This window comes from Dromiciops gliroides, chromosome 5, assembly GCF_019393635.1.
Source record: "Dromiciops gliroides isolate mDroGli1 chromosome 5, mDroGli1.pri, whole genome shotgun sequence".
NCBI lineage: Eukaryota > Metazoa > Chordata > Mammalia > Microbiotheria > Microbiotheriidae > Dromiciops > Dromiciops gliroides.
The window spans coordinates 60871233-60892373 of NC_057865.1; the positions used below are offsets into that span (position 1 = coordinate 60871233).

Consider the following 21141-nt stretch of genomic DNA (forward strand, 5'->3'; position numbering starts at 1 on the left):
GTGCTTCTAGTAATACTGGGTACAGAATTTTATCCTGAGCCTGGAAGATCTTGTGTTGTCACCATCTAAGGGTTAAAAAGCTCGTTGTTAGTTATTCAGACAGAGATTTCTCCCAAAGATTATGCCTGAGTTCTTAGCCTTTCCTCCTACTTTTTATGAAGTCCTTTTGTCTATTGTAGTGTGACACATATATGTGGTCAAGTGCACAATTGAACTTTATTACAATGTAGGTGGGGTGGAGTACAAATAAAATAGTGCATAGTGTAGTTGACATCACTGAGTTAACCTGATTCAAGTTGAAAGCATATAACATTTTTTTTTCTAATTTCATTCTTCTTTTCTCCACAAGTTATAGAGTTGGTTGTTCAGGGACACAGAGAAAGAAAGCAAAGAATTGGCTGGAAGAATACTGCATTAGTACAGGAGCTGAGCTTGCATATTGGTATGGATGCATTATGAAGGATTGTAGCAACTCTAAGATCCCCCCCAAACAAAAACCAACAAAAAACGTTACCCTTAGTCCTGTTATCCTATAATCTATTGCTTTTCTGTATCTTCCTTTTACCATCAAACTTTTTCAACAGTCACCTATATGTTCACTTCCTCCACTTAACATACTCATTTCCTCATGGCTCAATGATTCCTTAACCCCTACCCCAAAGACTGCTCTCAGAGGTCACCAATGACCTCTTCACAAAAGCTGGCCTTCTATCAGTAGTCCTCATTCTTCCCAACTCTTCATAGAACAGTCAGTTATCTATCTCATTCTTTCTTTCTTTTTTTTTTTTTTGGTGAGGCAATTGGGGTTAAGTGACTTGCCCAGGGTCACACAGCTAGTAAGTGTTAAGTGTCTGAGGCTGGGTTTGAACTCACAGGTATTCCTGAATCCAGGGTCGGTGCTTTATCCACTGCACCATCTAGCTGCCCCTATCTCACTCTTTCTTAAAACTCCATTATGTCCACGGTGCTACATCCTGATCCTTCTACCACACTTCTGACTACTTCCTCCTTTATCTTCTTACTTGGGTTTCCCTTCTCCTGCCCCCTAAATGTTAGGCTATCTTAAAGCTTAATCTTTAAAGTCTCTTAAGAGGTTCCTAATATTCTAAGCATCAGTAGACACTTCTTTCTTACCTTCTAGATTTCTCGAATGGGGGAGAGAGGTGGGTAATAATTCATACACACCAATCACCTCTAAAAGGATAACAGGTCTTAGAAAAGGCAGATAAAGCATTTAAGTATTTACTTTGTGTCAAGAAGACAGGAAGCTATAAGTCATGTACCTACAGACTGAGCAAGGTGTTAAAATAGCAGGACTTTCTTGTTTCAAAAACTGACCTTTCTCTTTGCGGGGGAGGGAGAAGCATTTACCAATGAACCTCAAATCTAGCATGTAGCTTGAAATGCAGAAAATTCAACTCAAATTTACAGCAGAAGGAACAGGCTACAAAGACTAGCAAAACCAAAATTAATTATAGTACAGTTGATTTGTCTAGCCCAGTGGGGAAAAAGTACACAGGCTTTCAGTTCTACATAGGAAATACTAAAAGTTCATAGGTCAAAGGTTCCACACTCCTCCTTCCATTCTTTCTTCCTCTCCCAGCTATTCTATATATTTCTTTTTTTTAGTTGCCACTCTTCCCTTTCCTACTCCCTACTTACTATTCTCCCCATGCTCAATTCTGTGCAACTCTGACATAGCAACTAGTATCAGTACCTCATACATATCAAGCCCTCAATAAAAACTTGTTGAATGAATGCCAAAATTCATAAACGTAGAACTGGAAGAGACATCTAAGAAAACCCCAACATCTAATCTAATCTCTTCATTTTATAGATGATGAAACTGAGGGCCACAGAAGTTTGGTAACCTGCTTACTAAAGTAAATATCAGAGGTGGGATCTGAACCCATGTCCTTCAATTTCAGAGTCTACAGGTGCTCTTTCTGCTATACTACACTACTTCTCAGCACAAGTTCCACTAATCTAATTTTGATCAATTTCCTTTATTTCCCAATATTAATTTAATTATATCAAATTAGTATTTATATAAAACTACAATTTTAATAGTGTTTTCCTATGTACAAGCATTGTTATCCTCAGAGGGCAGTTGGGAGGACCTGGATTAAAAACTTGCCTCTAATACTTAGTACCTATATGACTCTGGGCAAATCATTTAATCTCTATTTCTTAATTTCTCAGTCTCCCCAGCTATAGAATAAGAGGATTAGACTAGAAGTTTCTAGAATCCTTTCTCATTTTAGATCCACAATCAAAAGGACTGGGGTGGGGGTAGGGAGTTAGGGGGGAGAGGGGTAAAGAGAAGTTAAGAGTTGCTCAAGATCACATAGCTAATTGGCAAAGAAAGAACTCACATCAAGTAATCTTACTCCAAGTCCAATGCTCTTTCCACCATATCAGGTTAAATTGTTTTCATCTCATTTCAAGCTCTAATATCCATTTCTACAAGTATACTAAACATCCTAGGGAAAAATCATTCACAACCACATTAATTAGCACTGTAAGAAATTAGTGTTAATGTTCTATCACATGTCCTACAGCAGAATTTGGTCTTAGATATCAGTCTTGCCCAAAATTCACTAAGGATCCTCAAATCTACATAACATCTGGTGATTTTTAAAAATGATCACTTCATCATATCATGAGCTGAAAAGGAACTTGTAAGTCATGTAGTTCAGTCCCCTCGTGTTAAAGCTGAGGGAACCAGAGGCTCAGAAAGATGAGGGCCCTTACTTGCCCAAGGTCAGTCAAACCATTTATCAAGTAGCAAAGGCAGTATGTCAAGCCAGGTCTTCTGATGTCAAATCCTATGTTCTTTCCATTACACCAACCATGCTGCTTTGAGAAGTAACTAAGGGAAGTCTTGTCAGTGATCATTTTCCTTTTTTCTTTGGATTCTGAGTGGTAAGAGAAGTGACAACATGCCATAAAACTTCAATCAAATGAAAGGTTTAGGTAAAGCTATTCTGATTCGTTGAATTTTCATAAATACTGAAGGCCTGACACTCAATGAAAATGCTAAGTAGATTTTTCTTGATCTAAGCATAAGAAAACCCTGTGTGAGATCTTTTGATGATGCAGCTAGGGGGGCAGTTAGGTGGCACAGTGGATAGAGCACCGGCCCTGGATTCAGGAGGACCTGAGTTCAAATCCGGCCTCAGACACTTAACACTTGCTAGCTGTGTGACCCTGGGCAAGTCATTTAACCCTCATTACCCCATAAAAAAAAATTCACTCCTGATGATATAGCTAGGTGGTGTAGTGGATATAGCACTGGCCCTCTGGGAGAAAGGAAGACCTGAGTTCAAACCCAGCCTAAGACACTTATTGGTTGTCTTTGGGCAAGACATTGAAGCTCTGTGTGCCTCAGTTTCTTCATCTATTCCCCCTTCAAAATAAAGATAATAATAGCATCTACATCCCAGGGTTGTTGTGAGGATAAAATGAGATGTTTATAAAGTGCTTTGCAAACCAGTTATTATTATTTGATGAGAATATTTTTGACCACCAATTTTCATCTTCACTGTGTTGTTAATATAGAAAAGAATGTAGGATGACCCCATGACATACTCCTGGTTTATTGGGGGGGGGTTTCCCTCATTTTATTTTTTGAATTAAATCCATCATAAGAACTTCTCTTGTATTATAACACTGTTTTCCAAAGGGGGCGAGGGGAATGGAGCACAGAAATGTTCCATTTGAGTGTTCTGGTTAGTCAGATTCCAGTTAGGATTATATTAAGTTAACACCTATCAGATTGGCTAATATGACAAAAAAGGAAAATAATAAATGTTGGAGAAGCTGTGGAAAAATTGGAACACTAATGCATTGTTGGTGGAGCTGTGAACTGATCCAACCATTCTGGAGAGCAATTTGGAATTATGCCCAAAGGGCTATAAAGCTCTGCATACCCTTTTACCCAGCAATACCACTTTGGGGTCTTTTCCCCAAAGAGATCACAAAAAATGGAAAAGGACCCACATGTACAAAAATATTTATAGCTGCTCTTTTTGTTGTGGCAAGGAATTGGAAACTGAGGGGTTGCCCATCAACTGGGGAATGGCTGAACAAGATGTGGTATATGAATGTAATAGAATTCTATTGTGCTGCAAGAAACAATGAGCAGGAGTTCAGAGAAACCTGGAAGGACTTGCATGAACTGATGAGTAAGATGAGCAGAACCAGAAGAGCATTGTATACAGTATCATCAACATTATGTGTTGATCAACTGTGATAGACTAGATTTTTCTCACCAATACAACGGAACAAGAAAGTTCCAAAGGACTCATGATGGAAAAGGCTCTCCAAATCCAGGAGGGGGAAAAAAAAAGGAACTGTAGAATATGGATGCTGATTGGATCATACTATTTCTTTTGTTTTTGACTAATGCAGAAATGTGTTTGATGTTATTGTATATATATAACCTATATCAGATTACCTGCTGTCTAGGGGAGGGGGGGAGGGAGGAAGAAAAATTTGAAATTGGAAATCTTATATAAACAAATGTTGAAAACTATCTCTACATGTTACTGGAAAATAATAAAATACTTTTATTTTTTTAAAAAAAGATTATATTAAGTTAGGGGCAACTAGGTGGTACAGTGGATAGAGCACTGGCCCTAGAGTGAGGAGGACCTGAGTTCAAATCTGGCCTCAGACACTTAACACTTACTAGCTGTGTGACCCTGGGAAAGTCACTTAACCCCAATTGCACCCCCCAAAAGATTATATTAAGTCAGTCCAAAAGTTTTATTATAATCGTCATTTTTTAAAAATGTATTTCCTTCTGTCTTTCACATAAAGACTAGGTTTTTTCTATAAACAACAGTTAAAGGTTTTTATAATGCCCTAAAATCTTCACAATCTGCTCATAATTTTACAGTGCCAATACAGTTAATAGACCTAACAGAAAAGTTAATCAAGAAAAATTAAACAAATGTTAGTAAGTAAAAATTCCTGTATATTTCACTATTTCTAAATATTGTCATTGTTTATATTTGTTCTAAATTGTATGTCAACATTTTAAAATATCTACCATGCTAATGGATTTCTTCCTTTTGTTTAATCAAGAATCTCATTAAAACTCCAATTACTAAATACATGAGATTACCTTGCATACAAATATATTTTAAAATCTGTTTTTAAAACAACTCCTGGATTTCATTCATATTGCTGCATTCACATGCTTCACATGCTATTAAAATATATTTTCAAAAATTCAATTCCCAGATCATTTTTACTTTAATTTCAAATTAAATTAATAAGGCAAATTCACATTATCTTTTCAAGTTTTTAATTGTATTCACTGCTTAAAATATTTGAAATGAAAGTTGGCATTGATCTTTTCTTTGATAGATACTTTAAATTAGAAAGCAGTTACAGATGAAGTGTCATGTTTATTCTTGCTACTAAATGAAGTTTAAATAAATTTTATTCCAATTTTTACATTTCAAGTTGTTTCTGATTTTAAAAGTCAATAGACACTATCACCGTCCTGCTCTGATGTTGCCTCTACCTTAATCTAACAAGTTTTTTCTTTCCTTTCCTTCAATTTTTTTAATGACTTACAAATTCTCCTAAAGATAATTGCACTTGCAAGATTATATCAAGTAACCATGCAACATTTCAAAATAGCAGACTGGACAGATTGGGATCTGTTTTCCATGACTTCTAGTATAAATACTATATACCTAGGGCTATCAAATTATACAAAGAATTTCAGAATTATAAAGGGCTTGGTCAATAATCTAGTCCAATTCTCTTATTTATAAATAAGGGTATTTAGGCATGATGACTTCCCCAGGCATTTGCAAGATTCAAAACTAATTAGCAAAGATGGCATAAGGGCTGAGGTATATTGAATTTTTCACTATAACATGATGCTTGATGATAGCAGAAAAACAAACATGCATTTCTCTCTAGCAGTCCAAACTAACACAACCAGAGATTCTAAAACAGTCAGAATAAAACCATTAAACTGAATATATTTTCTATCAATATCAATTATGTTAGAAAAGTAGAGAAAGGAACTACTTATAGACTCATTTGCCTTTCTCTGCTCTATTTTTTCCAGTCATCATCCCCCACAAACTGATAATGCTATTCTTACTCTTTTATTCATTCTGTTGACATGTTGCCTCTTAGTTCATCATGTCATACAATTTTATGCATACTAGCTTAGAAAAACTAGTTATTTTTAATACAAAATATCATACACGCCTTTGTCCACTCACATAAAATTGGCATCAGAATAGTTCTATTTCAAATGCAGTTTCATCTATTTTCATTTTGATTTTTTAAATACTATTAAAGAAAATAGACTGACATTGTTAAAAATAAAACAAAGAACAAAAAAGCACAAGAACTCTTCCTATGTTAATGCCAAGTTTTCAAAATAAAGATATTATATATGAAGAGATGTTCGTAGCAATTGCTCTCAGTGCATAAATAAAATTATTTTTTCTTTACATCAATTATTTCATCCTACATTTGATCCCCTAAATCAAATGCCTTAGGCTAAATTGTCTTCCCTGAAAACCCAAAGCTTGTCAAACTTTTTCAAGTTGTTTATTCTGACTAAAAAATGAATGTAGCAGTAACATAAATATAAAGTAACAATATAAATAGTTGCAATACACTTGGCACATCCATTGTTACAATGTTTCTCTAGCACAAGTGCCTTCCAATAGAAGGGGTCTCAGAGATGTAAGAACACTGTTTCAAAGTATAAAGTAAAATGACTACCAGTTTCTATGTTAAACAAGTCAATTCACACTGTCAGTCTCAACCAAAAACCAGGACCTCTGTGAAAGAGAAATCCATCAACAACCAGCCAAAACCACAATATAGTCTATGTGTAGACTGAAGAAACTCATGAGTAGAAACTTCAAAGTCCAATACAGTCACCAAGATACTCCTATGGCATTAAGAGACCAGCCAACAAAAACCTATCACTCCGAAAATTATATTCATCCCAGAGGAAATTTTTCGTGAAGAAACTCGAGTTTTTACGTAACAGTGTATTTTCTATTCTATTGCACCTGTAACACCAAAGTTATCAGGTGAAAATGGATTTAGCCCTACCTTAAACCCTCAGCTTCTAAGAAATGACCATTCTACTTGACCTTTTTAACACTAAATTCCACGAAATCATTTCCTATATGCTTCAAGACCTATATTTGTACACATAAAATCACTTTTCCCTAACCTCGGTTTAAAAGGGCAAGTTATAAACAGTAATTGGAGGTCATTTGAAAAGACTTTCAATCTAATGAAGTTGTTTACTTCTTTCTTCAATTAGACTCAAGGGAAGGCACATAAAATCAACCCAAATTCAAACCCTAGAGAGCTTTCTTTCACTTTCCAACTCAGATGATTATTTAACAGCAGCTAGATGAGAAACAAAATTCAGACATCTAAACTTGCTTGGCTCTGTCAATGGTTACTATCATGTTTCCTGATCCACTCAAGTAGATTAAAACTGCAGGAGTTTCACACTCTAAGATCAGTATGAGGCTCATTTCAGACCCTCAAACCGCAGTCCGCATAGCCCACAGCAGTGCATCTTCAACTCTCTGGGCCACTTCTTTAAGCGAGACATTAAAACATTTTGCTAAGGGGATAACAAATTTAACAAACACTTAACAAACGGATGCCGGTATGGCGGGTGCTATTACCTCAAGACCCTTACCCCTTCCGTGCTGATCTTCTGTAACTCGTGACTTAGGTCCAGTTATTCGAGGAAGGACAGTGGGGAAGAGAAAAGGAGGAAAGAAAAAGGAGGGAGCAAGAGAGGGGGCAAAAAGAGGAGGAAATGAGAGAGGGAAGAGGAAAAAAAGGAAGAGAGAGAGAGAAGAGAAAGGAGGAAGGGTTGGGGGAGAGAGATAAGACTTAGCTATGCATGCCTTGGGTCAACAGAGGGAGAAGGCAATTTGGAGAGGGTAGAGAAGGATGGAAAAGGTTTCAACATACAGTTGCCATAACTATACTGTCTTTTCCTTGGCCTCTCTCCTCCGCCCCCCCCCCCAAAGCCGCATTATGTTAAACTGGACTGCTCTTAAACTGAAGAAACCAGCCCCGTCTGGGAAGCGGCTGCCCAGTCCCCCTGATTTCGGCATTTCCTTCTGGTAAGGAAGCCACGGAGCGCTCCCGGCGCAATGACAGGTATGTGTCTCCCCCCTCGGAACAGCCAACACTGCGCCCAGGCTGGTGGCTCTCCCTGCGTCTGGGGACGGGTGCCCGCAGGGTGGGCGCCAGCTCCGGGGTCGGGAGGCGGGGGTGAGCGCCGCACGGCGACTTCCCCCCGCCCCGTTTCCCCAGAGTACGGCGCGCCCCCTCCGAGGGGGCTGCGGCTCCCGGGAGCGGGTGTCCGGCGCGGCGGGCGCAGCCCTCCCGGCCCCGTTATCTGCAGCCGCGTCAGGAGCCGGGATGCGCGGGCCGGGCGGGGGGAGGGGAAGGGAGGGGAGGGTGTCCCCCGCAGCCCGGGGCGGGGGGGGGGGCGGGATAGATGGGGGGAGGCGGCCGCCGCCCCCGCGGCCGGAGCCCTTACCGAGTGGTTCACCCCCCACATGAGGACGCTGAGCAGCGGGTCGCTGGCTCGGAACAGCTTCACTTTCTGCGCGACGAAGTGCTTCTTCTTCGTCTTGGTCTTGCTCGCCATGACCGAGGACACCAGGTTGCCGGGGGTCGCCATGGCCGCCGCCGCCTCGGTCCCCTCCAGCGCCGCGCCGCGCCGCCGAGGCCGGGGAGCCGCCCTCGCTCACACGCCGCCGGCCGGGAGCCGCGGCCGCATGCCGGCCCCGCGCCCAGCCGCCGCTGCTGCCGCCCGCTCCGACTCGGGCTCGGGTTCGCCGCGCCGGGCGCCCGCGCGGACCCGGGGCCCCGTCGCCACCGAGGAGGAGCCGCCGCCGCCGCGTCTGCCGCGTCTGCCGCGTCCACCGTCCGCCGTCCGCCCGCCCGCTCGCTCCTCACTTAGCCCGCGGCTGGACCAGGCGCGCCGAGAGCGGCTTCCGCGTTGGGCGCTGGCGTCATGACGCACGAGGCGGGCGGGAAGCGGGGCCGCCACGGGGGGGGGGGCGGGGGGGGCGCGAGGGGAGTGAGGGGGGGCCGAGCCGAGGCGCTCTTGGCTGGGGGCGCGCCCCCAGGGCGGGGCGGGAAGAGGAGCGGGCTCGAGCGGGAGCGCGGCTGCAGGCGGGGGTGTGGGGCGGGGGCGGGGGCGGGGGCGGGGGCGTCGGAACGAGAAGGAAACCCCCACCCTGCGGGTAAGTCCGGGGAAGACCAGCCACCCGAGACGGAAGAAGCGAGGCGAAGTCCTCGCAGCCGGCACTTTTATTATAGGGCTTTCCGCAATTATCTCGCTCCATCTCCCAGGACCAGGGCACAGGTATGAGCATCCATCCCCGTTTTCCAGGCAAGAAAAGTCCGAGGCCGGAGTCCGGCCCAGATCCTCCCTGACCCCAAGTTCACTGCCCTTTTGGATAAGCCTCACTGCCTCCTTCACAAGATGTCAGAGTGAACGAGACCTGGGTCCTTGCAAGTACAGAGTACTGACAGCTGGCTGAACCAAAGACAGCCGGGCTCCCACTGACCTTTCCAGTCTGTTTCATTTGACTCCCCTTCTACCTCCTCCCACGTTCTAGTCGGTCTGGACCCCTATGCGTTCCCCTGCACCGAGTACAGCATCCCATCTCCATCTGTGCATCCTCCCTCCTGCCTCGTGGAATCCCTAACTTCCTTCAAAGCACTGCTTCAGACACAACCTTCTCCTCAAAGACAGCTTTCATCTCCCCAGCTGTCAGCGTGGCGCCTGGTCCACTAGGCCAAAGCTTCTTAAACTGTGGGATTGCCACCCAATATGGGGTCCTGTAAATGAATGTGGGGGTTGTGAAAAAAAAGCAACAGTAAAAGGTTATGTATTATGTATCCCTATCTTATATGCTTATGTCCCCGGGGTGGATATATAGATATGTATGTATATATACATATATATATACACATATGCACATACATATATATATATATATATATATATATGGAAAGGAGGCGGATCTCGAGTGGAAAAAGCCCTGCCTTAGGCCACACTGCCTCTTTTAACTTTGTAATATGGGGTATATTGTATTCACTAAAATGGAATATAAGGTCGGTAGGGTATATAGACCATATCAGGTTTTGTCTTTGTTTTTTGTTTGCTCGTTTTTGTGGGTCAGTGAGGATTAAGTGACTTGTCCAGGGTTGCAAAGCTAGTAAGTGTCAAGTGTCTGAGGTCGGATTTGAACTCAGGTCCTCCTGAATGCAGGGCAGGTGCTCTATCCACTGTGCCACCCAGCTGCCCAGGTTTTTTCTTTGTTGTTCCCATCTCCTGGTACATTCCCTTTCAAATAGCTTACATTTCATAAATGTTTGTTGAATTGTCCTAAATAACCCTAAAACGAACTTCTTTATAGCCCATATCCCAAAACTCGCTATGTTTGATCCACTGGAGCAGCCACCTCTGACCAATACCAGAACTTACTGCATTCTTGCTATTCAGAAGAGAGCCTTCTATCTAGTACTTTAAAAACTTTCACCAGCCTTTGCCATCTTCTCAGGACTTGTCTCCTCTCTCCTTCCTTTCACAGTCTACCCACTAGAAAAAGCTGATAACACTCTGTGCCTTCATTTCCTCTCCTCTCACTCACTCTGCAGCCCTTTACATCCAACCTTATCACTCAACTAAAACTGCTTCCTATGAAGTTACGAGTGATCTCTTAGTTGACAAGTCTGATCTTTTCTCAGTTGTCATTCTTGATCTCTCTGCAGCATTTGACTCTGTCGAGTGCCCTTCCCTGCTGGATGCTTTTTCTCTGGATTTTCATGTCACACACTATTCTACTGGTTCTTTTACCTGTTTGACCACTCCTCAGTCCTCTTTGATAGCTTATCATTCATATCACACTCCCTTTGCCTCCTCAACTCCCATGACCTCTGTCTCCAGTTTCTGACTTACATGTAGGCGTGGTCAAAGCCTACTCCTTTCTCTCTAGGTCCAAGAATCCCTTAGTTGCCCTTCCGGTCCAGAGTGTGAGAGTGGGTATGGGAAGAGAAAGCATTTGCTAGTGCAGAGGCTGGGAAAGGTGAGGACCATCCTTAGAAGTGAATGTTACACACACACACAGAGTGAATGACAGAAACAAAAGCACCTTTGGAACAAATAGTGTAATAACCTCATTGTTTCACTTGCAGGTTAGAAGACAAACATACTATTTTTCATTTAATCTAACAGTATAGTTCTTAACTTATTCTGTAACATGAACCTTTTTGGAATTCTCATGAAGCCCTTAGACCTTTTCCCAGGATAATGTCTTTAAATGCATAAAATTAAACACATGGGATTACAAAGGAAACAAATTATAATGAAATGCTTTTATTAAAGTATTTTTTAAGTTCATGGATATCTTGTTAAGAATCCCTGAATTAGTGTATCATACATAGGTTCTCTACGCATGGAAACATTTTGTGAGCTGTTATCAATTCAGAAATTCTTTCTTGGGTACTTAGACTGGGTCCAGTTTTCTGCTGTCTGACATCTCATCATGAAAGTTGAATCTATTGCATCATCACATTCACTCACATTGATAATCTTACTACTTCCTTATTGCAAAATCCTTTGTAATATTTGGTGGGGAGGAAAATGGTGCAAGTATTATTACCCTCATCTTACAGATAAGGAAACTGAGGCTCCTGTAGACTATGTGAGTTGTTCCAAATTGTATAGCTATTAAGTGACAGCCAGGACTATAAGTCTATAAGTCCAGACTATAAACTCATCTTATCTACCCCACACTGTCTTTTCTTCATTCTTATATATATTTTATGTGGGCATGAAGTGATAAATCAATCCTGTGAACTGATCCTAATTCAGGCAGTTATTCAGACAATGTAAGAAGTAAAGGCTTGAGGAACAGAACCATCAATAATCAACAAAGTTTGTAAATTTTGCTTCTAGGGGGCACAAATATTCTTTAATGCTAAGGGGAAAGAGGCAGGGAGGAATTCCTTTAAAAAAGAAGCAAGCAGAAGAAAATATAATGCAAGAGAGTCTGAGATCTATAAGGATGTGAAACCGAGTGACAAAAGGCTGGCATTATAAGCCCTGCTGTTGCACCTGTTGGCATAAAGCTTGCTATCCTGTCACCACAGGAGATTCCCAGGGTGCTAGGGCTTCCAAGGAATGCTCTAGTAGCCAGTCACTAAGAAAAGACAGGAAGTATTTAGTATTCTTGAAAGTCACTCAGTATTTTCTGTTTTTCTTTTTCTTTCCATAAATAAACCAGGTGACCAACATCATCCCACTTAAAGTGTAGTGGACACATTAACCAAGCCGTGCTGTTTTAGGAGAAAGATGCAGAAGAGTATGAAAATCCAATTCGTTTCCTCCTTGGACATAGTATACACTGAATAAATCATCAATTTAGAGCTTGATGGAACTTTGAGATCATTCAATCAAATCTGCTCATTTTACAAAGAGTCTGAGGTTCTGAGAGGTTTAAATGGCTTTCCTGAAGTCACAGAGATAGTTAAGCAGTAGAGGTGGTATTCAAACCAAGTCTTGTGATCACAGATGCTACATTGCCTCCTAGTTTGTTGAATTAAATGAACTTTTTTAGAAAATTGGAATAATTTTCTTCTTTCCTTTGGCTTTGCTGTTTTACTAATACATTATAAATAGCTATAGAGCTAGAACTGGAATTCGGAAGTCATTCATTCATTCAACAAATATTTAATCCAGTGACTTTACAAGATACACATTACATTCCTCCTCAAAACAACCCATTCCTGAAGATAGTGTAAATATTGCTTTCCCCATTTTGCAAATAAGAAAATTGAAACTTCTGTTAAATGATTTTCTCAGGATTCCAGAGTTCACTTAAGAGCTGACTCCAGCTTGGGTCTTCTGATTCTAAGGTCCAGTAACACTGGTGAACTCTCTTCCTCTTACCTATCCAGAAGACTGCAGATAAGCTAGATCTCCCTTGGATCCCATGACAAAGATCCTAGTAATCAACCAATCATACATATTTCTTAAGCACCAACGATGGGACAGATGCTATGCTGTGAGCTGGAGAGCCAATGCAAGTATGAAACAAACCCTGGCTCTGTTACAGGAGATCATATGAACATAAAGAAATACAAACTACATATGAAGTTAATGCAAGGTGATCACTGTGGGGGAGGGGACAGGCAGCTGCAGAGAAAGAAAAGGTTGCTCGTAGAAGGCAGCACTTGAGCTGACTTTTGTAGGAAACCAAGAATTGTAAGAGGGGGTACATGAGGGAGGTATGGATGTCAGGCATGGAGGACAACTAAAACCACCTTGTCATCAGACTGTCTTGCATAAGTGGAAAGCATATGGTATGAATGCCAAAGATAACTTTAGAAGGAGGCTCCCCAAAACCTCATTGTGTCATTAATCAGTCAACAGAAGGCTTTTCCTTTTTTTATATATAAAACCTCAAATTGCACAGGAAAAACATTAAGCCCCATAAACGTTACTGTTGCTTGTAATTTTATTTCATTTTAACCTTGGGACTATGATTTCATAGGTATAGAGAATTTCAGTGAAGAAACTGCATCAGCCTTTACATACCTAAAAACTATCCTGCAATTTGTAGTTTTAGAACAATGCTTGAGATGCAGACATAGTGGAGAGAGCAGAGTTGGCATTTAGCTAACCTAATTAGAAGAACTTTGGCAGATCATCTGGTCCCTTCCCATCCATCATATATCAGCAACAACATATCGGTCCTGCTTATTTCTGGCTACACAGTAATCTAAAGTCATTCCTTCATAGAAGACATGCAACAATATACTTCATGCAGATTCTTTTTTTAAAGTATATCAACAATCTCATTGAAACAACATGATCACCAAATCTGCCCACTTCAAAGGATTTTGCAATTACCAGTGCCATGAGGACCAAATAATGGTCAGGTCCAAAGAGTTCTGAACCCTTTTTATAGGTTATTTTTCACAGTCCCTGTGAAACTCTTTCACTTGGCACAGTCCCATTGAACTACTTTCAGAGGGTCCTGCTAATACTGTTTACTTTTTAAAACCACATTACTTGAAGCAACGTTGGTTCAAGAGTATGCATGTAATTTATGAAATCACTCAGCAGTAACTGAAAAATGATTCCAGTGACTTGGAAACAAGCTTGAAAAATGTCTCCTAAAAGATGGTGTTTGTGTTAAAGCCTAGAAATCTGCAATTCATTCGGTTCCAGTGTTACAAATTATGCTTCAGGGCATTGTTTGCAGTTTAACATGTATAACTAAAATTGTACAAATTGTACCAAGATTTTATAAACACTCTATGTGTATGTTATGACATATATAGAAACCTACCCATTTTTATCTATTTTGAAGGGCCAGCATATCTTGCTAAGACAGCGTGGTTTAGTGGAAAGAACTGGGCATCAAGAGTCCCAGGTTATGGACTCAAATACTAGCTCTGCTACTTACTACCTGAATGATCTTAGGTCAAGTTACCTCTCCTCAATTCCTCATTTGTAAAATGAGAGGACTGGATTAGATGGGCCCTACGAACCATTCCAGCTCAATGTCTATGGGTGCTCTAAAATGACAAAAAGCTGGCGGTACCACTTACCAGCTGGGTGACCTTGAGCTAGGTGATCTTCCAATCCAGTCCTTAGCTTTCCAGTCTGTAGAATGGGGATGGTAGTACTTGGATACAGAGGCAGCATGGAGTAGAGGGAGGCAGGAAGGCTGGGTTCCAGTTCCTCCTCTAATACATAACACCTGAATAACCACTTAACCTCTCAGTACAGCCGTGAAGTCTCAAAGATGATGAATTGTTGATTGGTTGCCAATATGCATAGGTGGAGGGAGATGCCACAGAGATTTTCCAGTATTGATGAACTCATGAGTTCAGGCCCTGCCAAAAAAAAAAAAAAAAGAAGAAAGAAAAGGAAAAAAAAATACTTGAATGGCCCACCTCTCAAAGGTATCAGTGTACAAATCACAGGAATTAATGTAAGCAAAACACTTTTTGAATCCTAAAGCACTCTTCAGGCTCCTAATCAAAAAGCATTTATTAAGCAACCAAAAGGCACAGCACTAGGTACCAGGGACACAAAGACAAAAATAAAGCCATCGCTGCCCTCAAGGAGGTTACATTCTATTGGGAGAACCAACACCTATGCAGATAAGTATATGCACACAAAATAGATACGAGATAATTTGGGGTTGGGGAGAAAACCAGCAGCTAGGAGAGAATTAGGAAAAGCTTCCCATAAGAGGTGTCTCAGAGATCTGAGTGAAACAAGGGATTTTCAGAGGCAGCTTGATCCAACAATAACAATAGCTAATTATATATGTATGCATATATATACATATATGTATATAGAATGTGTATCATTTGCTATTATTATCGAATTTGATCATCACAAAAACCCAGGGAGGTAGGTGCTCTTATTATTCCCTCTTTACAGATGAGGAAACTGAGGCAAACAGTGACTTGCCCAGAGTCACATAGATAGTAAGTATCTGAGGCCAGATTTAAACTCCTCTTATTCCTGACTGTAGACACTATGACACTTAGCCACCCATGGTAGACTGAAAAAAAAAGCAATGGCTCTGGGGTTAGAGAGCCTAGATTCGAATTAGGCCTTAGACACTTATTGCTTGTGTAGCCTTGAGCAAATCATTTTACCTCAGTTGGCTTCAGTCTCCTCATTTCTCAAATAAGGGAGTTGGACTAATTGCCCTGTGAGGTGCCTTCCAGCTCTAGATTTATGATTTTAAGAGGTAGTGTTGAGATGAGAAAGCATTCATTGCATGGGGGATAGCTAGTACAAAGGGGAAGAAGTGGAAGATGTACTGTAATATGCAAGGAAAAGCAAGAAGGGCAATTTGGTTGGAGCAGATAGTGTTCTCATAGAACTTACATTCTGTTTATTTTTTTTAAATAATAAACATTCTTATTTATAGCTTTGGATTCCAATTTTTATCCCTCTTTCCCTCCCTCCCTTTTCCCCTCCCTGAGGTGGCAAACAATCAAATATGGTTTATACATGTATGATTATGCAAAACACTACCATATTTGTCATTTTGTACAAGAAAGCTTGATTAATAGAAAAAATGAAAGAAAGTGAAAAACAACATGCTTCAGTCTGTTCCATTAATATCAGTTCTTTCTTTGGCGATGGATAGTATGTTTCATCAATAGTCCTTTGGGATTGTCTTGGATCATTGAATTGTTAAGAATAGTCAAGTGATTCACAGTCCATCATACAATATTGCTGTCTCTGTGCACAATGCTCTCTTGGTTCTGCTCACTTCACTATACATCATTTCATACATGCCTTTCCAGGCCTTTCTGAAGTCATCCTGCTTGTCATTTCTTATAGCACAATAATATTTCATCAATATTAGAGCTTGCATTCTACCAAATATGTTTTACTAGTTTATCAGATATGTTATAAACTTAAAGAGCCTGATTATCAGGGATCCAGTAGGGTCCAGGTATATGGACATTCCTCATCCTGCTGATGACATGTGCTTATCCTGACAGAAGGATAGCTACATTACAGTCTGACTCTTGCATCCTTTATTCCTAGATATCTATCAGTTCTCCCAATTAGGAATGTGCTTGTCAGGTGACAGTAAGTCTTGAGTAGTAGATAATAAACACGTGAGCAAAATGCATAGATCAACCTGTTTGGGTTAGTCATTTTTTTCCTTTAAAAAACCAGAGAATGCAGAATTTTAGAGTTGGAAGTCCTCTTCTGCAGTCACACTCAAAAGCAACCACTACAGTCCTCCCAATGCTTCAAGACAACTATAGTATCCCCTCAAGTCTTTTCTAGGTTATCACATACCTGGCCAATGGCCCTCCAACCTGAGCTCAAAGACTTCCAATGAAGGAAAACCACCATCTCCCTAAGCAGCCCTTCATGTTGGACAGCTCTTGTTGTTAGGAAGTCTTTCCTGACATCACTAACATCACATGTGAGGTCACTTCTTTACAACATCCCCATTATTCCTGGTTCTGCCCTTTGGAGTCTAACAGAACAAATTCAACCATTCTTCCATAGGACATTCCTTCAAGTAATTGAAGATAGCTATTGTGTCTCATTCCTGGGTCTTCTCTAAAGACTATAAACTAACCATAGTTACTTCAACCTGTTCTCATGTGATATTGGTTATCTGTCCCTCCCTCCTTGAAGGCAGAGACTATTTTCAGGACTATGACTAATCATTTTTGCACTTATGAAAAGAGACAAGAAGTGTCCATTCGTTTGGAGCAAGGGGTGAGTTGGGAATGGAATGAAGGCTCTGGATACCAACAGGAAGGATGGGGCTCAACCCCAAAGGATCTGGTGGCATCCAATCCAATTCAACAAATATTTATTCAGTGCCCACAATATTCAAAGATCTCTAAATTCCAGGAGCTAGCAATATACAAAGACACACTGAAAAAAGGTCTTTGGACTCAAGGAGTCTTCTTTCTCCTGGGGGTATAACATATCCAGTTGTTGTTTAGTCATATCAGTCTTGTTGAATGCTTTGAGACACCCTTTGGGGGGTTCTTGGCAGAGAATTTTCCATTTCCCTCTCCAGGTCCTTTTACACTTGAGGAAACTGAGGCAAACAGGGTTAAGTGACTTGACCAGGGTCACAAGTTAGTAAGTGTCTGAGGCTGGATTTGAACTCAAGTCTTCCTGACTCCAGAGCTGGCATTCTAACAACTGTGCCAGCTAGCTGCCCCATACCAAGATAAACATATAATTCACTATTTGAGGAGGTAGAGCCAGTCAAACTTCAGCTGTGCTTCACTGATAATCTAGTCCAATCCCCTCATTTGACACAATGAAATGAGGTAGGAGCTGCTTCAGTCTTAGCTTGTCAGCATTAATTGCCCCAGCATTTTGGAATAGTTTTAAATGTTTGTCTGCATTTGGCTAAACTCTATCATCAGTTTTATAAGGGCAGAACAGCAATCTTGGGTGGATTTGAAATAGATTTTGACATTAAATGAATTTAGTTTATAGCCCTTCTCTGTCTCAACAAAGAAGCTGTGTTGTGGGCCAGATGGTCATCATCGTCGCTAGTCCATTTCTGGCTCTAGGTCTTCAGGAAACCAAGTGACACACTACGGCTGATATGAGGTGTTGTTTCACTCCTATATGGTCTTAATTTCCCTCAATTTATCATTTGTTTCTATATGTATATAGACTAAATCTACACTAGAAATCCTAGACTAAACTAGATCTTTAAATCCTACAGAGTATACCAAGGCCTGAGATAGCACTAGAAGTGGTTTCGTTTCCCAAGGGTTTTAGGGAAATAGAATCACCAGGACCAGGTCAAAATGTTCTGGGCTACTGCATTTATGAGGGAAATGGTAGACAGAGCAAAAGAAGAGCTTAGGAAAATGTCCCTTTTCTTAGGTCTCAGGAATGTCCCCTATCTCCCACTGCCCCAAGCCAACTCTTCTCTGCAATATTGCAATCAGCCCCAGGGGCCTTGTCTTTTCCAAGAACACATCACCTTTTTTCTTCCAAAAAACCATCCATCCCCAGAACCATCCTTGGGAGAGGTTGTAGTCCCAGATCTTTAGAGAAGTTACTCTGCAAAGTTCGGCCAATTCCTTCTCTGAGCCTTCGTTTTCAGTAAAATGAAGAAGCTGGACAGTTTCCTACTTGATAGAACAGAGGTCAGGACCCAGGGCAAATTGCAGCATGTGGTGGTTCCCATCCCCAGGCACAACCCACAACAATTATATGTTGATAGAATCAGGTTAAAGTGGACACAAAAGTGGCCTTGAAGAGGGAAGAAAGTCCCCAAAGGACAACATGTGGCCTGGGGTGTCTACAACTATTCTACAACACAAGAAAAAATGACAGCCAGTTCATGTCTAGAAGTGACAGAAGAGACAGTGATGTGATGTGACATTGACAACATTTCTTGAGAGTGCTTTAAAGGCTGCAACTGCAGGAACTGGAACTGTGGATTGTCCTGTCAAATACTTTATTAGAGTTATTTTTAGAAAAAAAAGTCAAGGTCAGTAAAGGCTTAATGCCCCAAACTGGTGCTAAAGCTTCTAATTCGTAAGTAACAAATATATTAGAAACCCCAGTTAATTTTCCCTAAACTTGGGACAGAAATAAGGCGACCACATATAATTTTAAGCGCCACAGTCTAAGATTAGGGGATCGCTTGCTAACCTTCTAATGCTTTATATTCTCAATCAACAAGCACTTACTAAGAGTTGACTATGTGCCAGGCATGGGGCTTGATGATAAAAAGACAAAATGAAAGCATCCTTGCTTTTAAAGAGCTTACATCAAGGGGTCAATATATATGTAAATAAATATACAAGATGCACAGAAAGTAGATACAAGGTAAGCTTAGTTTGAGGGAAGGCAAGAACAGGAAAGGTCTGCTGCAGAAGGCGAGGATTCGGTCAAATCTTGAAGGGAACCAAGAATTCCAAGAGGCAAAGGTGAGGAGGGATAACATTCAGGATATAAGGATATATAAAAGAAGACATTATCTGCATCCAGAGACAGAACTGATAAATGGAAATAGGTCTAGAATGATTTCACACACACACACACACACACACACACACACACACATATTTGTGTCTAATGTTAGCCATCTCCAGGGAGGGGGAGGGGGAAGAAAAAAAGGAAGAAAAAAAAAAGAAATACATTATAACTTTACTATATGTTTGAAGGGAATATCAAGTTGCACATAATAAATTTGCAGTTTCATGCACAATTATCTTTTTAAAAATTATTATACTATGTTATGGAAATGCTTGTTTTAAATTAAATTATAAATTAAAAACAAAATAAATAAATAATTTAAATTAAATTTAAAAAAAAAAGATATTCAGGGCAGATGGTAGAAAGGCACAGATATTAGAAATTATATGTTGTGGGTGAGGAACAACAAGTGGGCCAGTACCTGGATTGTGTAGTGTGTAGAGGAAAGGAAAGCTAGGAAGGCAGGAGAGGGCCAAGACTATTAAGAACTTTGAATGCTAAATAGGAGTTTATAGAATGTATATTCCTTAAGCATGGGGATGATTTCATTCTTGGTATTTGCATCCCCAGTCTTAGCACTGTGCCTAGTACTGAGTAAATGTCTGGTGACTATTTGATCTTTGATCCAAGAGGGCCAGTGGAACTTGTTAAGTGTATGTGTGGTTGGGGGGGGCAGGTGGAAAATGGAGCAAAGCAGAGCAGAGTGAGGAAAGACTTGGGGCAGGGAAAACACCTTAGGAGACCATTGGGCTATTTCAAATGAGAGGTGATAAAGGCTTGAAGTACATTGCAGCAATGGCTGTGTGAATGGGGAGATGGCAATGTATACAAGATGTATTAGAGAGAAGGAAATGATACAATTTGGCGACTGCATATGTTGGGTGGTGAGAGAGAGGAGTTGAGTATGACACTTAGAATGCCATCAAGTGTGACTGGAATAATGGCAGTACTCTCAAAAGTAATAGGGAAATTCAAAAGAGGGATAGGATTGGGGGAAGGATATCCTGAATTCTGTTTTAGACCCACTGAATTGGGAAATGCTTGTGCCCATCTATAATCATACTCTAATTAATTTATATTATAATCAATATAACACAATATATATAACATAATATAATTGTATATATAATATCACAATGTAATATATTGTGATATTATATTAATAAAATAAAGAACTCACATTCCTGAATTAGATCATAGACTCCTTGAAGATGGGACTATGTCTGTTTTTTCTTCATGCCCTCTTTACCATTTCAAACAGTTCATTGCAAATAATGTTTGTTGAGTGAATGATTGATTTCAGAGTATAGCCTGGAGGCCCCAAACCAGAGTATTGAGCCGTCTTTACAGTGCTTCCATACTGGCTTCTCCAGAGCTACCATTGTTTGAAGATAGTGCTGCAATAGTACATTTCAGGAACTGAAAGAGGGGAGAAGGAAGTGGGAGAAGCCTGGGTAACTGTGGGAGTCTCCCTTGTTGTCTCTTGTTCCTCTTTTCAAACAGCAGCACTCCCCAGCTCAGAGATGGATCATATTATTCAGCCGTTGGCTACCACAAGCAAAAGAAAC

General features: G+C 40.7%; 1 protein-coding gene across 3 annotated transcripts in view; it reads right to left on the reverse strand.

Moving 5' to 3' along the window:
• The window catches only part of PIP4K2A (phosphatidylinositol-5-phosphate 4-kinase type 2 alpha), a 198952-nt gene extending 190128 nt beyond the window's left edge, over positions 1 to 8824 (reverse strand). The window contains exons 1-2 of one of the 3 annotated variants that reach the window (XM_043966474.1): positions 8570 to 8824; positions 7698 to 7742 (exon numbers count right to left, since the gene is read on the reverse strand). In XM_043966474.1, the coding sequence (XP_043822409.1) occupies positions 7698 to 7742; positions 8570 to 8713 (189 nt within the window). In that variant the 5' untranslated portion in view covers positions 8714 to 8824. The remainder of the gene's footprint in view (positions 1 to 7697; positions 7743 to 8569) is intronic. The other 2 variants (XM_043966475.1, XM_043966476.1) reach the window with 2 other exon arrangements.
• Positions 8825 to 21141: the final 12317 nt, after the last annotated feature.